This window comes from Pocillopora verrucosa, chromosome 4 (genome assembly GCF_036669915.1).
Source record: "Pocillopora verrucosa isolate sample1 chromosome 4, ASM3666991v2, whole genome shotgun sequence".
Classification (NCBI taxonomy): Eukaryota; Metazoa; Cnidaria; class Anthozoa; order Scleractinia; family Pocilloporidae; genus Pocillopora; species Pocillopora verrucosa.
The window spans coordinates 18,985,099-19,009,057 of record NC_089315.1 but is presented as its reverse complement, the minus strand read 5'-3'; the positions used below and the strand labels follow the sequence as shown (position 1 = coordinate 19,009,057).

General features: G+C 39.7%; 1 protein-coding gene across 3 annotated transcripts; it reads right to left on the bottom strand.

The window, feature by feature from the left end:
• Positions 1-344: 344 nt before the first annotated feature.
• LOC131778090 (transient receptor potential cation channel subfamily M member-like 2) lies at positions 345-23,749 on the bottom strand. 3 transcript variants are annotated; one of them, XM_059094471.2, is made up of 33 exons: positions 23,723-23,749; positions 23,286-23,390; positions 22,986-23,080; positions 21,480-21,642; positions 20,506-20,670; positions 19,954-20,151; positions 19,175-19,352; positions 17,893-18,070; positions 16,972-17,116; positions 16,583-16,652; positions 16,045-16,145; positions 15,556-15,690; positions 15,382-15,429; positions 15,170-15,271; positions 14,470-14,735; positions 13,809-14,037; positions 12,753-12,955; positions 10,760-10,916; positions 10,024-10,152; positions 9,259-9,507; positions 8,555-8,732; positions 7,825-7,957; positions 6,913-7,121; positions 6,305-6,437; positions 5,511-6,121; positions 4,940-5,121; positions 4,420-4,505; positions 3,778-3,879; positions 3,484-3,570; positions 2,861-2,966; positions 2,160-2,303; positions 1,695-1,808; positions 345-1,331 (listed from the first exon to the last, which is right to left on the bottom strand). In XM_059094471.2, exons 2-33 carry the CDS (start codon positions 23,358-23,360, stop codon positions 1,212-1,214), a joined length of 5,091 nt encoding a protein of 1,696 aa, XP_058950454.2. In that variant the 5' UTR covers positions 23,361-23,390; positions 23,723-23,749; the 3' UTR covers positions 345-1,211. The 3 variants fall into 3 exon arrangements, with proteins under 3 accessions (XP_058950454.2, XP_058950453.2, XP_058950451.2); XM_059094470.2 differs by having other exon boundaries at positions 23,478-23,739; XM_059094468.2 differs by having other exon boundaries at positions 23,286-23,739.
• Between the last annotated feature and the right edge of the window lie 210 nt (positions 23,750-23,959).

Below are 23,959 nucleotides of genomic sequence, written 5' to 3'. Positions count from 1 at the left end.
GTATTTATGTGGTCTCCTCGACAAACCACGCGGGCAACAAAGAAATAGAAAGCTCAATCTGTGGGTTTGTTCTGCAGTTCACAAACATCATTGTTAAATGGAAATAAGCCGTCGTCGGCGTTGTTAGCACAAGTCTATTTTCCTTTCTTAACAAAGTCCAACATTTTGCACGGAAATGAACCTTACGACCCAAACAGAGCATGTAAATGAACATACAATGAACGACACCTGTTCTAAGGTTTATGGAAATGCAGTGACGGAAGTAGAAACTAAACCGGGAAAAGTTCAATGTCAGAGAAACATCCAAATGCCAAAAAAAACAAAGCGGTTTACTTGCCATTGTCATAAATTTTCTCGATTTTAATCACTGATTTAATGAAGGATCGGAAAAGTTTCGTTATTTATTATTCACAAAACTCAACATTAAAAAAAAAAACCCTGTTTTGTTGGTTCAGAGCCAACTTAATTTCCCATAAAGATACGTTGGCTCAGAGCCTAAAAACTTCAATGCGAGTTTCTCATTGCATTCATTAACTCCTCAAATCAAGTCGATAGATCGCCTCCAGTAGATTAAATGTGACAATAATACGTATCGTGGAACTAAAAACTAGATTCATTAACTTATTCATGTAAACGTCGCTGCATATTTCTTCCTCAAAAAAAATTCCCTCCAAATACTGTGCATGTTTAAGGTCACCAATAAAAGACTTGCTTAAGGTTAAATCGAGGAAGACCTCAAGTCGATAGATAATACTTGCATGTGTTTACAGAGTATTTTCGTTAGTTGGCGAAGAGAAAAGGAGTCCATTATCCCTTCGCTCTGACGAAAGGCTAACACTCGAAACGTCAGCCTTAGAACTCTACGGTGGCCAAATTACATCATCAACTCAGTTGATAAAACCTAATTATCTTATAATATCTTCCACTGACGTAACACCACAGTTTCTTCAGAAACCTACCCCCTTTATTCATTATCCGCGTAGTTAACACAGCTTACATCAACAAGTGGTGCAAATCATTTTCTGAAAGGAATGGGGAGAGGGTGAACATTCGAATTTTTTTGGTTCGGATTTGATTTTTTCACGGTATTTTCTGAGAAACTGTTTCGCCTTATTCGATGGCTCCTTATTTTATTGGTTAATAAGAAAGCATTCTCTATAAAAAGCAAACAGCCCATTCCTAATCCTCTATTGAGCCGATGAGGATATTGGCTAGTCATACAAGGCTCCATGAAGCTCTGCAACTCGCTTCAAGAATGGAATGTGATTGGCTTGTAACTTGAGGTGATTGCTGACTTCCTGCCATTGGAGACCGCGGGCGTTAATACCAGTCTTGAATAAGAAAAACAGTCTGTTTTTAGTGCGAGTAGGGGTAACAAAATTGCCAGCTAAATATGAAAGGTCAAACAAACGCACAAAAACCGCGGTGAAGACGCTGCAATAAACGTTTAGGTATGCACGTGTTGAGTAACTTTTCCATACAGTTTCCAAATGTTGGTTAATAAGTAAAATACGTGAAACCTAGGCCTTCGATTACGTTTGGCTTAAATTGGCGTCAAGGTCTTACTCTTCTCAACTACAATATGACTGGAAGAGATCTGAGCATGATATTGCGATTCGTTTTAATATGGGGCTCCGCTAGGTCACTGTAGCGGAGACATGGAACAAATTGTTATAACCTTATTAAATACCTACCTTAAAATGAACGCTGTCCAAAATGAGTCCTGTATCATCATGGAAACTCACGGCTATTGTTTCCATCCAAGCATTGTCTGTGTTACGCGGATCATCCACATATCCTTTGTAAACCTACGGAGACGGGTCATTCGAGTATCACAGCAAACAGTCGAGTTGTAAAACACAAGTATTCCAATAATAACTCTAAATCTCATTTTCAAACACACGGTTTAACGACAACTTAAGTGTAGCTCAGGTTTGACTCCAGCCACCGCAGTTAACATTATGCTGGTTGTACTGTGGATCCTGCATTGCATATCTCTTATCCGGACAGATTCAAGCAATTTGAAAAAGAATCTGGTTGCCTTCTATACTGTCCTCGACCTGTTTGATTCAAGGCTTTTTAAATTGTAAGAACACCCCAGTGGGACCAACAAGAGTAGATCAAAGCGAAGGCGTGATAGGGAAATTAGATCCACTTACCGGAATACCGTTGGAAAAAAGTTGCTCAAGACGTTCAGACATTAGCTGCTTTTCGTCTTCACTCGCACTTGGAGAACAGAGAGCCTCAGCGGAAAATTCATTACGAAGGTAGGTTGGAAACGTCTCTTCGGCCTCAACAGTTCCCTGTAAAATACATTCATCCGTGAGAAGTACGGTCTATGAAGAAGTGGGTCCTCAGTAAAGCGGGACTTAAAAAATTCGCGTTAAATTAGCATGATACTACAGAGACAGAGGAGATAAGAAGGGGTTTTGATACAATAAAAGCCAGTTACGGGCAGTCTACCGCCGCCTATAAGATCTCTGTAAGACCTCCATGAGACCACCGTCTGTTTATGCAGCGAACAGATGTCGTGTTTTGTTTTCGCCCTTACAGCTCCCTTTCCGGACAAAGCCGCCCAATGTACCATCGGCAGTTGCTTAGGGAAAAGTTTACTGATAGCCTGATTTAAGCCGACTAGACCCCGATGTACCATGTAGAGTTTCAAAAGCGCAAACTTTAACGCAGAGACTGATTGCAGAACCGCAATTCTCAGTTGTAAATAGAACATTTTTGAATGAGAGGTTGGGGTCCCTTGGGTTTCTCAGACGTGGCCCATTTTATCTCCGATGGGAAAGGAATGGAATAGATAAAATCATGATGAGAAAAAGGGGCAGGCAGAGAATTTGCCGTAATTACGAACCCCTGGTAACGCCCATTCCAAGGTGTCGCGTAATTGAACTGCGACAAATTCCATAACACATTTGCCGAAACGTTCAACAACTGCTCCATCTTGAGTCCTCTTCCACCTTTTAGGAAACAAAAAAGGTTAAGAATTTCAGTGTTTAGTTTATACAGAAACATACAGACTCAGCTTCAGAACAGTCAGACAATTATTCTAATAATTAATTATACAATAATTAATCAATTATTGGCAATCAGCGATCAATGAAGGCAGTAGAATGACTAAAAATTCTGGAACGAAATCTTTGTATTCAGCACCTTCAGCGATAGCAAGCATGTCCTTGTGAAGATATTACGTGAGCCTGACGAGACAGAATTTCGCATAGTTCAGGTATCTGTCGGGCAGTACATTAATTCCCTCGCTAAAAATAGAAAAGTTATTCCGTATGACAACTTTAAAAATGCATCGGAGAGTTAATGCAATTTTATCCGCAGGTCATGATAAAATTTGTTTTCATTACTTCTCTAAGCAAAGGCTTAAAAACAAATGTGAATATGTAAGACCTTACAAAGCTTTGCCTTTCTTCTACAAAGTATTCATTACCCGAATATTAAAGAACAGTGACAAAGGATGAATTTTACCTGGTAATAACTGGGTCAGCAAAATGATTTGGTCCCCAGCGGCCAAGAAGACCTCTCGCGGCAATTCCCGTTCGACCCATTGGATTTCTAGCAAAGACAGTTGGTATTCAAAAGAAAATTCGACGTCAATTTGCCCAAAGCCATAAACTGTTGCATAAAGCGCAACATTTAGCACAGAACTTTCAATACAAAAGAATATGGCATTTAGGGGCTTAAACGAAGATTTTTATGTGGCCGGTTCAATTCAAGGAAATGTCTTAAAGGAGAACACAACAGGAAACCTCTATGACCCACCGTGGAATACCGTTGACAACTTCGTAAATTTTCATGTAGCTTCTTCGATCAACTCCTTTTCCAACGTCATTGAAATTCAGCTCTACATGTTGATAGGCAGGTCTAAAAGATCACAAAAAGTAATCAGGTTTGTAGGATCAGATGTGAAATGCAAGTTTCTTTTAGCTTCAACATACAGAGAAGTTCCATCATAACCAGTCCGCTCATGGATCTTTTTCTCTTATCTTCCAAAGAGCAAGTGCAGAATGACCATGTTGTTCAAGTTCTCGCGCGCTCCCTTCGCACTTGGTCGCTTGTCAACCATAGAGAAACGAAACTGCTGTAAACAGACCAGTCATTACAGACGCATGTTGTTTTAAAGATACTAAGCATTCTCTATATTGACCACTTTTGATAGCGAAGTACATGTTAGATGTATTTATGTATTTTTTCCCCGCTGACGAACAGTTTTCGTTTTACTAGAAGAGATATAACCAGAACTAATTTAAATCCTCCAAAACTCCAATTGTTTAGGGGATCGCAAAAGTCAAGCGCTCGACTTCAAGTTGTTGTGACCTTTTCACATATAACAGCCAATGTTGCCATATGGACCAGAAGTTGGCTGTGCAAGGAAGCGGAATTCAAGTATTTCCTTTAACTTACTCCAAAAGATCAACGTCGGCCCACTCCGGAGTTTGAATCACATCAAGCGCAGTGTACACTGGCGGAGCATAGCCTGGGAACGGCATCTAAATGAAAATCACTTCAACTTAAACTCTCTTTGAATTATACCATTATCTTTGCACCATTATACTTGCAACATTGTATTCAGGTTTAGTAGCATGCTTTATCGTGGTACAAATAAAATTACTTATCATTGGTCAGTTGGCTTGTAAGGTTCAAAACTTCAAAGAGAAGAGCAATAGCTCGTCTCCTACGTGCATTTCTTAACCATCCCCGGCAAAATAAAAACATGCAATCACCAAATTTTTTGTGTCCTGAGAACTAGAACTAGGCAACTCATATTTTACATTCTGTTTGGAACTCAACAGCGCTCACAGAGTGTCAGACTGAAGTTGAGGCGAGGAGCCGTTAGACACGTTAATTACATCTAGAAAAAGCTAGTGGAAAGTTTTTCCATCTTTTTTCAGAGCAAAAATAAAAACAAAAACAACTGCGTTACCTGCCAATCAACAAGGAAGTCTGGTACTGGGTAACGTTGTTGGTCGCTCAATGGATAAGGTGATTGCCTCGCTTTCACGTGCAGTCCCAGTTCTCTGGCTGCTGCGAACGCATCTCTGTATAGTACGTTATCAGGAAGTGTATTTGACCGCTTGCGGGTTTTGCCTTTAGCGGCGGCTTGTGCTAAAAATTAAATCAGACTGAGTAGCTCAAATGTTCTCTGATTGTTCACTTCCTGGGATTCAAAACCAATTTATCCAATGGCTGACTTCTCTTGGAAAGCTGCCCAATGGGTAGCCGGTAATTTTAACTACCGGCTATGGTTTAAAAACCATAATATTAAATTTGACCGTAAGTTAATCTGTGGTGTATTTCAATAATTTCACATGAAAAATTCTGAGACGAGATCACAACAACCTCTGCTAGTGAATTATATGTTAGCTAAGCTGTTGTAGAATTCCAGCGAATTTTAATTTAAAACCACTGTATTGATATCACATGTAGCAAAGCTTTTCTACTGTAATGAAAAGCGATAAATAAATAGAAAATAACTAAGTGCTTCCAGAACATACCTTGACTTTGGACTGTTCCCTCACTGTCTGCACGTTTCAGCGGTATCCGAGATGAAACTTGCGCGAAAGGAACATGCGCTTCCATTTTGCCTTTTTCCGCTTTTCCGCCACTGCCCTTAGACACCTCATCCAGCGAAGGTAAAGTGACACTTCTTTTAAATTTACGGATTGCTTTCTCAAGGCTGCTCCGGTGCCAGTTGCTTTTTGATAATTGACGGTACCAAGATGGATAAGGATTGCTGTTTGGAAGTTTATGTCTGAAGTACATAGGTGTAGGACGGAGACTTGAGCTTGCTTGCTGTCGGTGTACATACGCTGGGACACTCATCATACGGCTGAACATTCTTTTAGGGCCAACTCTGGGTGAAAATTCATCCTGATCCCTGTACTCAATGTTCAACGAGCTGGTCTCCGACATGGCATCTTCACGCTCCTCCGCAGGGGAGGACAGAGGACCATTAACGTTCGCAAGCATATCCAGAATTTGTATAGTGTACTCTTCCATTCTTGTTAAGCGTTCGTCGATGCTCGTGACTTTTTTTGAAATTTGTTGGACTTTTGTTTCATTTTCCCGGGTGGTCTCTCTCATGTGATTATTGATGGATTCAACCCTGAGCGATAAACATTAAGAACGATAAGAATGAACCATTTTTGATCCAAGATCCAATTTTTGGATCGGAAAAGTGACAAGAAATCATGGCCGAACGGTAGAAAAATCTGACTACGAAATGAGCAACAAGAAATCAAACAGGACTTAGAGTAATAAGGCAAGATATACTGTCAGGCACAGTTACCTAAATCCAATGACTCTCACTCTTTCTTCTGGTGTAGCATGGAACAGCGTGTCCTTTTGTTGTAAATAGCTTTCAGCGCATTGTTCTTCAAACAACATCAGTTTATGTACATCTTGCCTCTCCAGAAAAAGCTCTACAATATGGAAACAAGAAGAAACAACGAGAGTTAAAGGAAACAAATCATGTTCGTAAAAGGAGTAAGTAGTGGTCTACTTCTAACAGGGTGCTTTTCCAATGAATGGCGTCTAACCAAATAACGAGGTAATCATAATAACCGATGAGAACTTTATACTTAAGGGGGCTAAAATGTGGGAAAATGCAAATAACCAAAAAGAAAGTTTTTTATAGCTTTTTTTAGAAAAACAGTTGTATCCAGAGTCACTAAGGCGCCTTCCTCAATCATAAATTGTCATGCAAGTTTGGCCAGGTTTTGGAGGATTGTGTATTACACATTGTATTGGAAGTCGCTGGTAAGGGGCTCCTTTCAACCTCAACTCCATCGAGATAATTCCCTCCTTTTCTCTCCAGCTGTTTTTTCTTTTCCGTGAATGTTATCTATAAATCTCTTTACACTAAGCAAGACATTCTTTCTATGTTTGGTCACTCACTTAGTTTTTTGTCTGCCCTTTTCCGTTTCAGTTTGCTTTTCTTGACACAACACCGCGGTCTACAGCAAGCTTTGTAAATGAGATACAGATGATTGATGATAATAAACGGAGGCACCAACACAGGTCTATGCGTATACTCCATGATCAGCTGATACCGCTGGAATTTCCAGATCTGGTTTGAGTTGGCTTGAACATAGGAAAACGTGTTGCTAACAAAACAAATAAGATTTACAACCATAGTAGATGAAAGTCACTTCCATTTCGAAACATTCCCATAAAAACACATCGTTAAAGAATTAAAATGCCCGCGTTAGTTTAATCGATTGCGGTCTATTATTCTTACTTAAAATATCGCGAAGATAAAATTAGTGAAACGCTAGGTGGATGTACCTATAAATTGTAATCACCTTGCTCAAGAGTTTTCTATGGGTAAATTTCAATACACTGAGCGGATAGGGATAGTGTATGCAGTGGTCAGTAGAAGAATATTCAGGACCCTGTCTACTGAACGCTTGAAAGATAATGATCATAAAATATAGGCAATCAGAAAAATGTTGAACCACGTAGAAAAGTAGGTAACATGAAGCAAATTGTTTAAAGAAAGACAAAAATTTCAAGTAAAAATTCCATGTTGACCGCCACATTTCGACTAGTTACATTTGTACAATTCCTAGTACAACTCTGTCATGATATTGGTTTGTTATCCACAGCCGAGACGGTCACTTTACAAGATGCGTAATCTCAGCCATTCTTGACAATCTAACGCTTCGAGCCAGCTCTCAGGCTACTTAAAATGATAGCACATAACATCAGCAGGTTAGGACACACAGAGGTAGGACACACTTGGACTCCATGTGGTTAATAGTACCCCACCTCAAAAAGTACCAATGAGCCCCTGTTTCTGTGACTTACTTGAAAATGGCAATGAGGAGATTGAGCAGTAGAATATTGGCGACCAACAGATACAGCGCCATAATAACAGTGACGAGCGTTCCACCAAATTCATCAAAACGAGGTGTGTTGAACGCTGTGCTGTTTTGACCCTCTACAAAAACAAAAACAAAAACAAAAAGGAAATACAATGAAAAGCAACACACGACGACCGCCTTAATTACCAGTAGCTGATGAAATCTGTTGAAAGATGACGGGGCAAGTATGTAGACCAGCTTTCCAGAAAAGTACACCAACTTGTACACCAATAGGTACGAAACAAATCTTTTCAAAGCTTGTCAACCGGCACTGAACACTCACGTTGAAGACGGAACCAATTGTTTTTTAGTTCAGGGCTACTCTCACCTCGATGATCGGCAATAAACATCAAAGGACTTCCCACAATTGTGGTATTACAGAGATGGCAAACTAATAACTCTCAAAAATTGGGTTTACAATCGCTGCATAGTAATAAGCGTTTTTGCTCTCAAGGTATGGCTTCGTAACTCAGCTGGTAGTAGCACCCATCTAGTATCTAGGAGCATGGGTTTGAATCCCGTCAAGTCAATGTTTTTCAGGCCTCTTTTTTTTTGCAATTCATAAAATCGCACTCCACCTGCGAGGATCATTCCCTTGCTTGGTTTTTCATCTGACATCTATTTTTCTTCTGCGTCCTTTGTTTTAATAGGAAATACAAACAAAGGTAACATACCATGGCTGGCATCTTCGATGAACAGTTCGCCATAGACTTGGAAGTAAGGTCTGAAGAAAACTTTGGGAATGAGGTTCCAAGAACCTGATTCGTAGGGAAACAAGATGGCTTGTTGCGCCACACCATACGCCATCAGGAACACCACCATGATAAGCAGAAAATACGTCATGTCGATTGTCTGAACAAAAACAAAACCATTGGTTTAGTCAAGTTATAGTCAGCCCGCCATTATGGGGAACTAACACTGGCAAGTTACTTCAGATGTCATTCCAAATGGTGAGAAGTTGTTTTTTCTTTTCATCCGTGGTTTAAGTAATTTCAGTATTACTGAGAGCACCCTTATTCTTCCTATCAGTGTTGGAAAATGATGAAAATACTGTGCAAGGCAGAGATTGTTTCCATCATAGGTTCTAAGTTCTCGTATTCACATAATAGTGATGTGCTTCTCGGTAGCTCTGAATCTCACTCTTCCTCCAAGCTTGTCAATACCCAATATATTTATTCATTTGTTATTCAACCATGCCATATTTGATTTGTACTATATGCTTGTAATTATTACAATGGCTTACCTGTAGACTTGCTAAAATTGCCAAGTACACCCCACAATAAGTAATTTACTTTTTTAATATCCTAAAATAATTTTTATATTTTCCTTTTTTCAATACAGCCTAAGAGCCACACATGTACCATTGAGTTATGCGTACCATTCGACCAATCATGACGACGTACGGTCCCAGCACTTTGCTAAACGAGAAAATGTCGAGAACCCGGATGATCCACAACATGATGTCGAGGCAGTAAAGAATGTGACCTATTTTGAGAGTTTCTGGGTTCAAGCGAAAACCAGCAGCAACAAAGAATAACAGAATGGCACAACCGTCACACAAATTCCATTTGCAGGAACCCCATTCTTTAAATTTCTTGAGTAGACTCTTAGACTCCGAATGAAGCACCTGTTGATGATTAAAGGAAAGAAAGATGTGAGTAAATCACCCTTTAAGAACGGTGTCAAATTGGCTGCTTGCCCGCTTTTTGAAATGTAAGGAAAAATCTACGATATAATTTAGTGTCAACAGTTATAAGGAATTGCTTTGGTTTAACATTGCAACGTCCTCCAGTGAAAGATGAACCTTCTAAAATCTGCCGCGCTCTCAATGCGTGGCTTCGTAGCCCAAATGTGTTCAGGACTCTTTTCTGCAATTGTTTAAATTGTAGTTCACCAGCGGGGATCATTTCTTTGTTTGATAAATTAACTAAGAGTGATAAATTACCCAAGCCCAATATGGCTGGCCTGAAGAAAATTTTCTAGGAAAAGAAAAGTTTTTGTAGATCTATGAGTGCTATAATATAAACCTAAAAAACGATCACGCGAGGAACTTTCACAAGAGGCGGAACACCGAACAATGCAAACATGTCAAACGTTGGATGTAATGGGGAAAATAAATGAAAAAGGTTACATTTGTACAAACCTGTCTAACTTCCTCTGTAAACAATGTAAATACAAATATGATGAGGATGATTTCTTGGGGAGGGGGGGTCACAGGAAGACGAACTAAAATAACGTAACAGAACAAAATCAGGAACATGAAGTAGACAATCTGCAACAAGAAAATAACGCGTGCAATTAGCGTACATGAAGATATACAGTCGCCTCCTTCCCTCCCCCATGAAAAAAGTACTAGTCAGTCAAGATAACTTGGTTCGATCAACTGAGCCGATGAAGTAAATTGGCCACCGCTAAGAGAACATTCGCTCTGACAAAGGGCTAACGCTTTAAACGTAAGCTTCAGAATCTCTTTACAGTGGCCAATTTACATTATCATGTCTCTTGATAAAACCAAATTCTCGTAATCCCCCCAACCGACGCAGCACCACAGTTTCTTAAGAACCGGTCCTTACCCTACCCCCTTCAAACATAAATTGATTTATTAAAGAATCGTTTTCAGAGACGAAGGAGAGAGAGTTTTGACCTTCACAACCCTCGTCTGAGCTTTTTTATGCAACAAGCCGTACACGATGTATGATGCATCCAAACAACAACCCCGAAGACAAAGAGGGAAGGCAATGCGTAAGAAAAGCTCCGACCTCTTGTCGGCCACCATGTTGTCCTCCCTAGAAAGCAAACTATATAACCCAGTGGTACAGGATCAAAGCTTAATTATTCTACCTCTTATTGTTTGGCAAATTTCAAAGTAAACTACGCACCACATTCCCCCAAAATTTGGTGATGGGCGCCCGATAAAAATCGAACAGCTTCCGTCCTAAACTGGGATCTACCATAGGACTCTCAGACGCATCCATCCATCGCTTTTTCACACTCAGAGAGTCCGTGCTTTCTGTACGGCTGGAGGGCGAGAATGATCTATTTAACGGGAATTACAAGATTTGTCCATGTAAGTTTGATGAGCAGTGCCCTTCTATTTCTGTGTATCACTAAACTAAGTTTAAAAGGAAGTTATCTCAATTACAATTAATTTGCCCACATGTATCGAGCTTACTACAAACACTTGTATGGTCATTAGATTCTCAAGGTAAACGAAAGATAACAATGAATGAAAATAGTAACGCCTCTGAAACATTTTTCCTTTTTTTTTTTTTTTTAACGCAAGAATTGTGTGAATCAGGAATTCAAAAGAAATAAAACAACCCATATGTCAATAACACAATTGTGCTACGGTGGGTTAAGTTACCAGCGCATGAAACAAAGTGACACTGGAAACCATGCGACACAATGTCAATACACGGAAAAAAACTTGCTCGCTACCAGCTAAATAGACACCTTAGCTGCAAGCAAATTACGAAAAAGACTAAAAGATGTTAATAATTCAAACGCCATGCGGGAATCACTATTATAACAAACCCAGCAAGCAGACAATAAAGTGGAAGAACATTTTCACAGCCGACTGAATTACAAAATGATTCCTATTCGAAGTGTTTTGTCCTTCATTGTCGCGGCTGTTTTTGTCCTCGCGGCTACCAACGCTAAGGAAGTTTCGGTAGTGTGGTCTAGAGAGGGCGAATACTTTGCTAATGGAAACAAAGCGCTGATTCTTAATGCGGGGGATAAGCTTGCAATCATCTGCCCTAACAGTGATGTCTCGAATGGACGAATGCCTCCCGATATTATGTTCGAGAATGTGTGGCGAGTTGGCTCAGCAGGATATAATCTCTGTGACGCGTCAGTAGATGGCAAGCTTCTGCTCAAATGCAAAGATCCTGAGCAAATCAAGAAGGTTGTTTTAGACGAGCTCTATGCGCAACTCGGAAGAACATATTATCTAATTTCGACCTCAAACGGACTTTTGTCTTCCCTTGACAACAAAAAAGGAGGGCATTGTGAGACGCAAAATTTGAAATTGATTGTGTACGTTCAGTGAATTATTGTCGGATGAAAGTATACAAAGCTCAAGAGGAAGTAACCATGACCTTATTGTACATCCAAGTCATGATGAATAACGGATTTCTGTCAATCTTCTCTTTAACAGTATGCTAATGACGATCATGGGAACACGGAGAAAATTAGACAGCGAACTGCATGTAGAAAACATGGAAGCGTTTCTCCATTATTATCAAGATTTTCTTGTGTCTAGAGCAGAAGATCGGGACCTGTTACTTCTGCAAACAAGCCGTAGTAAGGCGAGATTCATTCTCGATTAGATATAAAACGGGACAAGTGACATCATCACAGATTTGCTGCCTTTAAATGAATGTATTCTCATGTAGCACGTTAGTGTGATAAAATTCATTGAATTGACAAACTCAAAATATAGAATGATATTCATAATGATTTAATTTAACATGAAGAGACCACTTCCCCAATGGGGCTTTTCACGGCTAAAATAAACAAACTGAAACAAACATTGTCAATAAACATAGCGCTGAAAATCCCAACTTGCCACAGACATACCAGTTGACTGTATATAAAGTGTAGCCAAGGATTTGAACGCAGGGTGGAGGACTTGAACCCGGGACCTCAGACTAGTGCTTTACGTATTACTTTTAACATTTAAGCGAAAATCGCTCCATTTCGTAATCCCCTATAAAGCTATTATCAGATATTACTGTTGATTTCAGAGACCCCAGGAAGGCACTATGATGACACTATTACCACCAAACAAGATGGCCTCCTTTTGTAAACAAAGAGACAAAAGAAAGAAACGAAATTATTTAAGAGGAGAATTTCCACGACAGTGTTTACCTGAGATGTACTTGTGAATCTGTTTTGGAGAAGCGTGCTGCGGTGTCTCCGTTAGATTTTTCTTCATTCCCAGTCTCCTCTTCGCCTTTCTCGGTTTGCCCTTGTTCGTGTTCTTCGAATGTGACTGGCATTTGACACAGTTCTTTCTTACTTTTAAACTCTAAGAATGCAATTGTAGGTGGAATCAGGACGCCCAGAACGGTCTGCAAGTAAAAAAAACTGCACTTTCAACATATAAAGACTCAAAATCTACAAACTTGAACCACAGTGACCCATTTTCTAAAATATTCTTTACATAGCTAGTATAGCAAGATCCTCCAATAAGCCCTCTCTTTGTGATTGGTCTAAGAAACTCGCGCCAACTTCTAGCGCCTCATGCAGTTTCTCCAATGAGGTCTCGTTTGTTCTTTGCAACATTTTCCTTGGTTCTGATTGACCTCTATGATTAGCTTAGTTTTAAGTTTACGAGACTTAATCCAAATACCCTTTGCCATCATCCTGTGGTTGCTTATCAAAATTAAAATTAAAAGAATAGAGCAATTTCAATTGAGTGTCGAAAGTAATCCGAGATTGCACTGGTTTTGCTTTACTTCGCTCTGTGATTGGGTCAGAATATTCGCACCACTTTCTCCACCAATCAGATGCAAAACTAAAACCAATCACGACTAGGTGGTTCGCGTTTTCCCGCGCTTTATGCAATTTGGTTGTTTTTATGTTGAGTTCTAACAGGCTCTGAAAGGTATTTTCCCAGTTTCTTCTTATCGGCTGTTATAATTTCTTTGGTTTTACGACGTTAAGTGGAAAAGCATTCTTCAACAAGTTTTTTCTGGACTATATTTATTTAATTGGCAATTCCATTCGCCCTTGTATACAGGGATTAGACCTATTTGGGTTAGGATAGCTCGTTGTCCATCTATCATCTCAAAGTTAACTTATATACATGCAATGATATTTTATGATAAGTATGGCTTTGGTTAAACAGTTAGAGAACCTTGCTAATAACACTGGCTTTATCGCAGTCATAAAAGAAGGATGGTACCGTATAACAACTTCTACCTTGACTGAACACCATTCGCTCATTTTCATGGCTCCCATCCAGATCTCAGTTAGCAGGGTTTGACAACATGGGTGAGCAACGAACTCCTCGTGCCCTGTAGCAACAGCAAGTGACAGACAGCACTGGTCTCCCCAGTTGTCCAAGTTGTAAGTCAACAACTGCTGTGCTACGTCTTCATTTGAGCGATAACACTCATCAAGTAAACCCAAAGCAATACCCAGAAACTCACTAAAAAAAAGCATGATCAGCCATAAGATTATGAGCACAAGATATCTATCTATTCATCACTGAACAGTTACGAGTTTACCGTTTTCTCCTTCAAAATAATCACTAGACAGATGAAGTTTTTAAGGCCCGATTTACGATATCAGTAATAGGGGAACATCGCTAAGCACGGAAAATTACTAACTTTGGTTTTCATGTTCAAATCTCTCCAATCTAAGGACAAAAACACATGACTAAGAATATAACATTAAGTCTTTATTCATGTAGTCTATGTAAAGGAAAATATATTGATTTAAGTTCGAATTGGAAAAATTAGGTTTTGTTTAGTTTGGTCATAAGAACTCATTCAAAATAGTCTATGGGTGTTTCAGTCTCTCTCAAAGTCATACTAAAGCATTATCATTGATGGTTTACTTAAAAAGCATGCACACATACCGTGAATGAGTTTCGAGTTCCTCTGTTATATCTGCCTTCAATTCCTCTTTTGCCATCTCCTCTGCGAGAGCCTTAAATAATTTGCCTGCCACAAGGGCCTTGGCAAGGTTCTCATCACCTCTTTCCCACAAAAATAGTGCCATTTTGTGGAGATTAGAGAGTACTGCCCATATTAAGAGCTCGTTGTACGGTAACTTGAACCCTGCGCCAAAGTAGCTTTCGTCTGCGGTTGACATAAACATTTTCATATTCGCCATTCCTATACCCTGGAAAATAAGACAATTTTGAGTATTAGTTCAAGGCCTGGGAAAAATAACCCAAGAGTTTGTCCAATGTCAAGCGTCAGTAATAAAGGTGTGTGTAAGCTAACGGAAGTTTACTGAAGTCGTCTACTTTCCAACTCATGATGAGTACGAAGTTTATCTGATCAAGGGCCAGACACATATACACCAAAGCGCGTGACTTTAAGAGGGCCACTGGAAGCTGATTGCCATAAGCGTGCTGGCCTCGAGATCCGTTTTAACCGAACGTACTTCAACTTCAAAGGTTTGTAGGCATACTTGTTGAATGTACACAATGAAATCAATTTAGGGTTTTCTCGACTTCGAAGAAGTCTTTACCAAAAAAAAAATCCGCGTTTTGAGGATCGGTGCGACGAACCTGATTGAAATTCTATAATTTGCAGTTTAAATACGTCTACCTTCTTGATCGATCCATATTCTTTGTGATGGTGAACAAAGCTGATTCCCAACAGCCGTTCAGTGACACTTGCTAAGTCTCCCAGTTTGAAGGATTTAAGAGCCTGCAGTACAGTAAAGATCAGTATAATCGTGAATTGCAAAACTCATCAGAGATTTCATGAGAATGTTTAGCCACAAAAACGTGAAGAAATTTTAAAGCACCCTGTGATACCTTTTTCCCTCCAAAGAGTCGATAAAGTGTGAAGCTCTTTGTTGCCCTCTGTTGAATAAAAAAAGATGGATCCCCGATCAAATCAAGGCATTCGATAATCAGCCAAAAACAACTTATGTCTCATGATGTGGAAATTCAACAAATATAATACAAGAGTGCAAGAAATTAACGTACAACTCTGTAAAGTTCCTCCAGACGGCGAGCAGTGAGGAACGACGACATACTAACACCATTCTCCAAGAGAAGATCAACGAAGTCAACACGGTCCTTCACCAAAGCCTCAAACATGGCGCTCTCCAATACCGAAATCTGACGGAATGCAGAAAAACAAATTGTCACCGATGAGGAATTTTTAACTGTAGCCACAAAAACTTTGGCAATCATAGCCATAACAAAGATCCTAAGTTAGAATGGAGAGCTCGTTGGCGATGTTAATTTTGTAAATTCACCACAAGATTCTTCAATAAAATTACTAAATAGCTGTAAAGATAACTCTTGCAAGAACACTGGAAAACTGAGGGAGTTGTCCTAACGTAAACAAACTAAGGTTTACCAACGAGCTCATGGGAATCAGGCGGGTGAGGATGAGGTGAGAGAGTATCGTTTAAAGCGTTTAAAGTCCCTAATGGTTTCAACAGGATGCACAAGAGATTTTCTTCAAACCTCCCATTTACGATCCTCCTTGAAGATTTCGCACTTAGCGATGTCAGCTCTGTTCCATATAAGAGCCAGACTCAGCTGGTGGGACGGCGAAGCACTGTGACCTGGAAAGTGAATGTAATGGATTAGACTTGCCAAGATCATCTGTAGAGGAAGCTTTTATTCACAGCTAAACAATCAAAAGATGCAAGTAGTCTATCGCAGTGGCGGTGAAATCATAATTCGGTTGAGGCAACCACGAATTAACTTATGAAATCTAAATTAGAAAAAACTCTAATTGTGGGTAGACGAATCAAATATATGTCAGCCCTCGTAAGTCAGATTCACCGTAAACATTCAACTATTTTCTTCAGTTGACCATCTCCGAGAGAATTTCCCACTAGATGATGATATATTCATTAGGTGGCTAGTCCTGAGATTCTTGCTTTATATCAAAACGAAGGCCCCTTAAAATGGATGATTTCCTGATTCTCATTGCATTTTTTTTCACAGTTCAATCAAAAAGAGGAAAATAGGCATGGATCTACCTATGACGAATTACCGTTTAAAAGTGCTCTCAAAATTGCTCGGTCAATATCCATCCCATCTTCGTTCACACTGAAAATTGTGATCTAAAAAAGATCGTTAGTAGATGAAAATGAGGTAATCGGGGGATCAGGAACTGATTTGATGCCAGTAAGAAGACCACAGCAACTACAGACGGTGGAATGTCAGGCCAGCTCTCAGCTACACGTTAGGATTCTGGTCGCGGTTTTACTTTTCAACTTTGAGGCTCAGCGATCTGATATCAAAATCTAAAACTTCTCAGAAACCTTAACTATAGTCTCTGGTATTCTCACTTAGTTATGACCTCTGCACATAACAGGTAGGGGAATGGGGCCAATGGGGAAAAAGAACTGGATAAGAAAAATTAAGCAAAAACGGACATACGTATCTCTTGTTTCCTACACATCTCAGGACATTTTCGTAGATCTTCAGACATTCTTCCTCGTCACATTCAGGGAAAGCTTTTTCTATTTTGACAAACAGTTGATGATGTTCCACAACATCCACCATTTCCTGAAGGTCTCCATCACTGTGAAAAAAAGTCAAGACTGCTAACTTTATACTGCATTTACTTGATAGAAGAGCAGATTAAAAAGGGGAAAAGACATATAGTCGCTAACAGCAACATTTCAAGTGTGTTTCACTCTTCCACTAATAAGATTTATTCGTGTAAGTGTTCTCCCATATTTTTCCCTCTTGCAAACGTTTTATCAAATGTCACTTGTTGGTTAGTGGGAAGCATATCCAACTTTTTCTTATCACCCCACGAGTCTCCTTAAAAAACTCTCCCAACACCTTGAGTAAAACGACGTCACTTTTGTGAACATTATGTCATCCCCTATATAATTGAAAGTCAAGTTCGTGTGTCCTTAATTGACAATGTCTAATCCCTGCTCCATGATGGTCCTATAAAACTGATTACAGCATTACTATAGAGAAATCAATCGAGAGTCGAGAACTATCCATATTACTGGTTTGCTGAACTTTACTCTTTGATTAGTCTAGAAAACTCGCGCCACTTCAAGTCTATCAGATACGAGCTAAACCCGATTGCAACTTGTTCACCAGTAACTTTTTCCGCGATTGAGCCAAATTATCGAATTAAAGCTCCATGCTTTATCCGTGTCTGTTCTGACTAGAGTTCGATTACTTAATTTGGTGCTGGCTCTACAGCTCTCAGTGGGAAACCGTTCTCTATGTTGTTTATAATTGGGTGACTTAAAAGGTAACATTCTTAACTTTGTTCACAAACGGCTGCGTTCGTTTGTTCAGTGCAGCCCATAGTAAACCTAAACATTCACTCACCAGCTACTCTGAGAAATGAAGCGATGAGCATACGCTAAGATGTCTGCCGCCCTGCCACTTCCTTCGGCAACAACCACTGGTACAGCAGGACTCCTTCCAACAGATTCTAAGACTGTGCGAATGGTGTTGGGGCCTCCCTCTAGAACGAGCAGTACCACAGGTACACCATGCGTTCGCTCTATGAACAGAAAAAAACATTCCAGAAATAAGTTTGTCTGGAACTATTGACAGGAATAACGCTTGTTAACTCTTAGATCCCTAAGAATGATTAGCATCTAATTTCTCTTTACAATATTACCTCTGAATCACACATTAAAAGAATACAGGAAACGATCACCAGCAAAAGAAGCTCCTGATTGTTGAACAATTTCCCTTTTTGAGCATCTCAGTAAATGTATAGAGAACGATATGGAGAATATCCACTCCGATGTTAGGGTGTAAAGGGTTAAGGATTTCTATTATACGGGCGTCGTTAATGTATTCTGCCTTCAAATTTTTTTCGTTTTATTTTTCGACGATCAAATGAGATACAAAGTCTTCTCCAGCCCATTTTCACCATTTGGCAGGTTTTTTTAGCAAAAAAACAAACAAAAAAATAAGGCTCCGGGATCAGAGTCTAGTGCAAGCGAAGAAGAATAAATTGTATTTACAACAGCTGAAAAACACTATGTAATTAAAGTGCCCTCGCTTTGCATGCTACTGTAGCTTAAGATCAATATTTGTTATAGATCTCTGTTCACTTAGGAGTAACCTTGATAAGCGATATCCCTTCACAAATCTGAATCTTAACCATCTCGTCGCTTTAGCAATAGGGACCGCGAGTAAAAAAGGGAGAAGACGGCAGCGAGAACGCTGAGAAACAAAAAGTTTCATGAGCAGGACAATAGCTCTGAACGCACACTAAAAAAACCTAATTAATTTCCTAACTGTCCCAAACAAAACAAAGAGAGATCACCAAATTTCGAATGGTCTGGGAACGAGAATACCCGACGGAAAATTAATCACTCTTGTGTTTGGGATTCAATGTTGCCTGTCTTCATTGTGCATGAGATGAGATCTTGTGCTGTGAGAAAAAGGTAAACAGAAAGATAAATTCCCAAAATTTTAAAGGCAATTTTAAGTACAATTTTTAACTCGACGTTTTTCATAAGCGTAACAGTCGTGACTGCCTAAGATCCCAAATCTATCATGGAACGTCCCACATATACAATAGAATTGGGGCAAGGATTGACGACGACCAAAACACTTATGAACAGCAAAATGACAATAATTCGTTTTTTACCACATGATTTCTCCATCTGTTTTCGTGATATACAGTTCTCAAGACTTGCGCGAAAAGAAATCTCTCCTCCAAATTTATTGATCGTGCCATCATCAACTAAAATAAAATGTGTGTGGTTGTTATCCAGGCATGCGCCTTGTGACATCTTACTGGATGTCATCTGATAAGACACCACATCCTGAAAAAAAAAGTTTCAAGATCGTTGAATAATGAGCAGAGCTTCTATTGATTGAAATCATATGATTCAAGGAGATGACTAATAGAAAGTTCATCTGTAATAAGCAGAGGACCAAGAGGAAATCTGAGAACGCACCCTGACAACTCTTTCGACATCGCTAATCGTGATAAACATGACATTAACCTACTCTCGTTTAAAATGAATTAAACTTTTTTTGGAAACTTTATAAATTTATAATTTCCTACTCTCCCGCCAAATTATCATTATTATTATTACTATTATCATTAGCATTATTATTCCTAGAGCTCTGATAGTTTTTTTATTAACGTTTTCTAGCATTTTTAGTTCGGTTAGCGATACACTGGGGATGAAGGAAAGTCGATGAAAAGTTCCCACGAAAAGGGCTCAATTGGATTTGGATCAATGTCAGTAACGGAGCAACTTTGCTCCTAACCCTTTCCTAACCCAACAATAACCCTTGCTTGTCGTCAGTTGACTTTTGCTGGGTTAGGGGAGGGGTAGGTGCGCAGTTGCCCAGATAGTGACATTGATCCAAAGACTTTCGAATATTGCTTCGCTGAATTGTTAGCTAAGAATCCACCTGATTACCGACGAGAATTTTTCTGTGATCCACAATTCCCCAGGTCGCTATGCCAATCAAATGAACTTGCTGGGTATTGTCCTTCAGTTGGGCACCACGTGACATAACTGTATGACCTCGCACAGCCTCCCCAACGTGACGCATCACACCTGTGTTCGTACCACCTGTCATGATCCAGGCTCCTGTGGTTTGCGCGGCCTGTGAAGAAAAGGCAAAAATACCAACTGAAATGAAAGTAAAACACTGGAAAACACCTGGGTGTTATATTTTTTCTCGGCATGCTCGGTCTCGTCACTACTAAAACATGCCGCGATTCAATTTATAGTTTTTCCCTCCCTGCTATCAGTTTCACTGAAAGGTTTGCATGTTTAACCAAAGCAACAAAGAAAACTCAGACGAATTGAGTCGCTGTTCTGCGGGTCGACTCCAAAAGTTCTCTGTTTCAAACTCAGATTGCAGAGTAGAAATTGAGAGTTTTTAGGGGTCTTTTTCGTTTGCTACAGATACAGAATATATCAAAACATTGTGTAAACGAATCAGTTCTCAATGTACCTTAAGAAGGCCTTGTCGCAGCACTTGTTTCAGTCTCGGATGAAGCACAAAATTCTTTGCGCCCCCCGTCACTGAGATAAGAAGCTTGGGAAGCTCCAGCTTCCATTCCTTACAGAGAAGGCGCAGAGCCATTTCAGGGTCTGTGTCCTGAGATACACGGATATACTGGTCAAAGAAAAGACAAAAGAAAAGAGAATGTTATAAATTAGTAGGCAGGACGCTCGTTAGATATGTACCTAATATATGCGCCTAGTTCGTGAATGACGACCATGCGGCTCATCCTGCCCGACAGTCTTTTTTCCGCTTTCTTTAACCAAATCAGAATGATCACACGCTTACTAGGAGTGCAAATCACGCAAAATCATGAAGGGAGAAAAACACGGCGCCTTCTTAGTTCATGCTGCCCGCTGCTCGCGCTGCTGCCCTTTGTCTGATGCCAACTGCCCGCCCATGGCCGTAAGCAGGTTGTTTGCAGCTCAGTTGATAGCGCATCCAACTGCGACATCGTAACTAGCTTAGACTTCAGATCTTCCCGAGGAAATCAAAGTTTTTCTTTGTCTAAATTTCTTTTTCCATATTGTCCTTTACAAACATTCCAAAATAGTAAGATTGAGGTGAGAATGAAGCTTTCAACCACTGTTAAAATTTGTTTTTTTTTGAAAATGCAAGATTTCGCTGGTCTACGGCGTCACCAGGAACGTAGCGAATAATTAACATCTTCATCTATTTTTTGGAAAAAAGAAAGTACCAGTATAAAAATGTTCCTCAGTGGCCGGCTGCAATTGTAGAAATTCCTTAAAAGAAACTCGAAAATACTTAGGCCTCGAAGTGGTTCAAATCCTGCGATTTCTTTAATCGCAGCTCCCGCGAAAAATAATTCATTTACTTGAAAATAATCCTCAGGTCGAAATAGGATTTATTTTATATAATCGCTAATGAAAAGACGACGTTTGTAAGATCAAATGTTTCCTTACCTTGGCTCGGCTGACTTGTCCGGCTCCTTGAAATTCTAGTTCTCCATAGGCATTGGTTGGTTTGGTGATAGTATGTTTAGATACCTGCCATTTGTCTCCTGCTTTACCAGTCGACAGCAATGCTTCACCGTTATGGTGCTGCTTCAAGCGCCCACAACAGCATCTGGATGAGAAACCGAAGAAAACGAGTGAGATCAATAAAGGACAGCGGCAGCTAGCCTAATGCATGGTCAGCGGCAGCTAGCCTAATGCATGCTCAGCGCGCTGGACGTTATAAAAGTTACCGAATTCTGCCGATTAATTACCGATTGTAAAATAACTTTGGACCGTTTGTAGCCGGTAAAACACTTTATTTGGTGATTGTTTCATCACCTCTCATTTGACTGAGAGGAGATGTTGCAAGGAGAAATTAGAAGCTGGTCACTGTTATGGGTCAAAGCGTGAAGGTCATGGGAATAAGAAGCGGGGCATCGGGGCCTATTAGAAACCGCAGAACCGTAGAAAATTATCATTCAAAACCGAAAAACCCCCAAAATATTCGATTGCAAAACTGTCCAAATCGGTACATTTTCAGATCCCAGTTATTAAAAGAAGCGTGAAACCCCTAGGGATCCCTACGATATTTCAATTGGTTTGTCACGTATTCCTCTCAATAATCAGTGGAGGCGCCTAATTGCCGCTCAGATCGAAGAGAAACCGGAACCTAAATAGGACAAATAGGAAAAACCGAAAACCGCATCGGATATCAAATCCGAAAACCCGTTAGAGTTTTCCGCGAAAGCCGAAAACCACATGCTGAAACACGATAAATCCGCAAACCTTAATAAACTCCAAAACCTAAAAACGGAAGTTTTTTAGCACAAAAACCAATCCAAAAAATCCAAAACCGCGAAACCGAAAATCCCAATGGCCCTCTTCAATAAGGAAAACGATCACAAACTAAAGAAGCTAGTACTTAATATTGTCAAACAAATTCTCCTTGTCAACATCCCAGGAAAGGTATAGTAAACAGTATGCAGAATATGGGCAATGATGTTTAGGTGTAAAGGCTTGATTATATCTGCATGCGTGACACCTGAATACGCACGACTGTTCTCCTCTAGAGCGGATTTCAGCGTTTGATTGTCACCATGCAAATGAATTATTACAAAAGAATGCGTCATGGCGGGAGAAAGCGGAGTGCAAACAGACACAATAGGATCGAGTTCTCTAACCCCCTAAGCCTTAAAATCAATATGCAAGTTTTCCATACTGTTCTCTATTCTAAAGAGCATTTAGCTACAAATTTAGAGCTTCTAGAGTTTTGGATAATTTCTTTTATTCTCTTTGCCTTAATGTTTGATTTAGGGGTGATATTGTGGGGAGAAATGAGGTGCTTATCACTCTTTGGGGTCTCATCTTCGACTTCCGTTCCTACAAGTCTTGTTGCTACAATGGATTTAAAATTCTGACCGATCTGATAATTTCTCAGTTAGTATTTTTCTGTTGCATTTAACCTGTGCTTACCTATAATCATTTTGAGTAGACGGAATAAACCAATGGCAGGTTCTTTTCCTGAAAGTTCTGTAAATCCATGATGCTTTGGCTTCTGGTGTGTTTGACTACAAGACGTGGTAAGAAATATTAGTCGACTGGCCACACACATACACAAATAACAATATCTTGTTTCAATAGAATATTAAAATGCACTTTCAACTTAAGCTTATTCGAGGAAATTGTCACTCGACGCGCCTACCTCTGAAGGAAATTTTTAGACAGATTAATTTTGTTACCACCTGTTAAAATTATTCTTCTACATCCACCTACCGGCTTTCCGTCGATGTTTTCATTCTCGTCGTCCGAACTGATGAGGTTACTCCTGCTTGAATTAACCTCTTTCATCTTCGACGACGTCAAATGTCGTGATTACGGCTAACAATTAAAATTCACGAAAACGAAAAGTTAGAAGCCGTAAGGTGAGATGTTTTCATTGATTTCCCCAAACCACAAGTCACTCACTGCCAAGGATCTTTCATGGAAAGAACTGAATTGGAATTCTTGAATCACTCGGAATACGGAATATCGCACCAGGTGACAGCTTTGCATCACACTTAAGGAATCACTGACAACTGATCTAAAGTCATTAATTTGAAGTTTCCTACGACAGTTCCAGTTTCAAAATTAAATTATTCATTATGACATTCTTGCTCTTATCCGTCGCAAAGTTCACAGCACAGGTGGTGAAGTTCCTAAAGTAGGTTTACCTTTGGCTGATGTGTGTGTTTGCAGAACACTGTTGCATGACTCGAGAAGCACGTGCTTTTTTTACGTATTGACGTGTCAATTATTTATAACGTGGCTATTGTGTGACACGGTCTGACACACTTGAAAGATCCCAAGATACTCTGATCATCGTTCAAAAGGCGAGCGACGTAAGAGTCTAAGAGCAACGGGGAATTTATCAAACGCAACAGAATGGGAGCAAAAAAAAAAAAAAACAA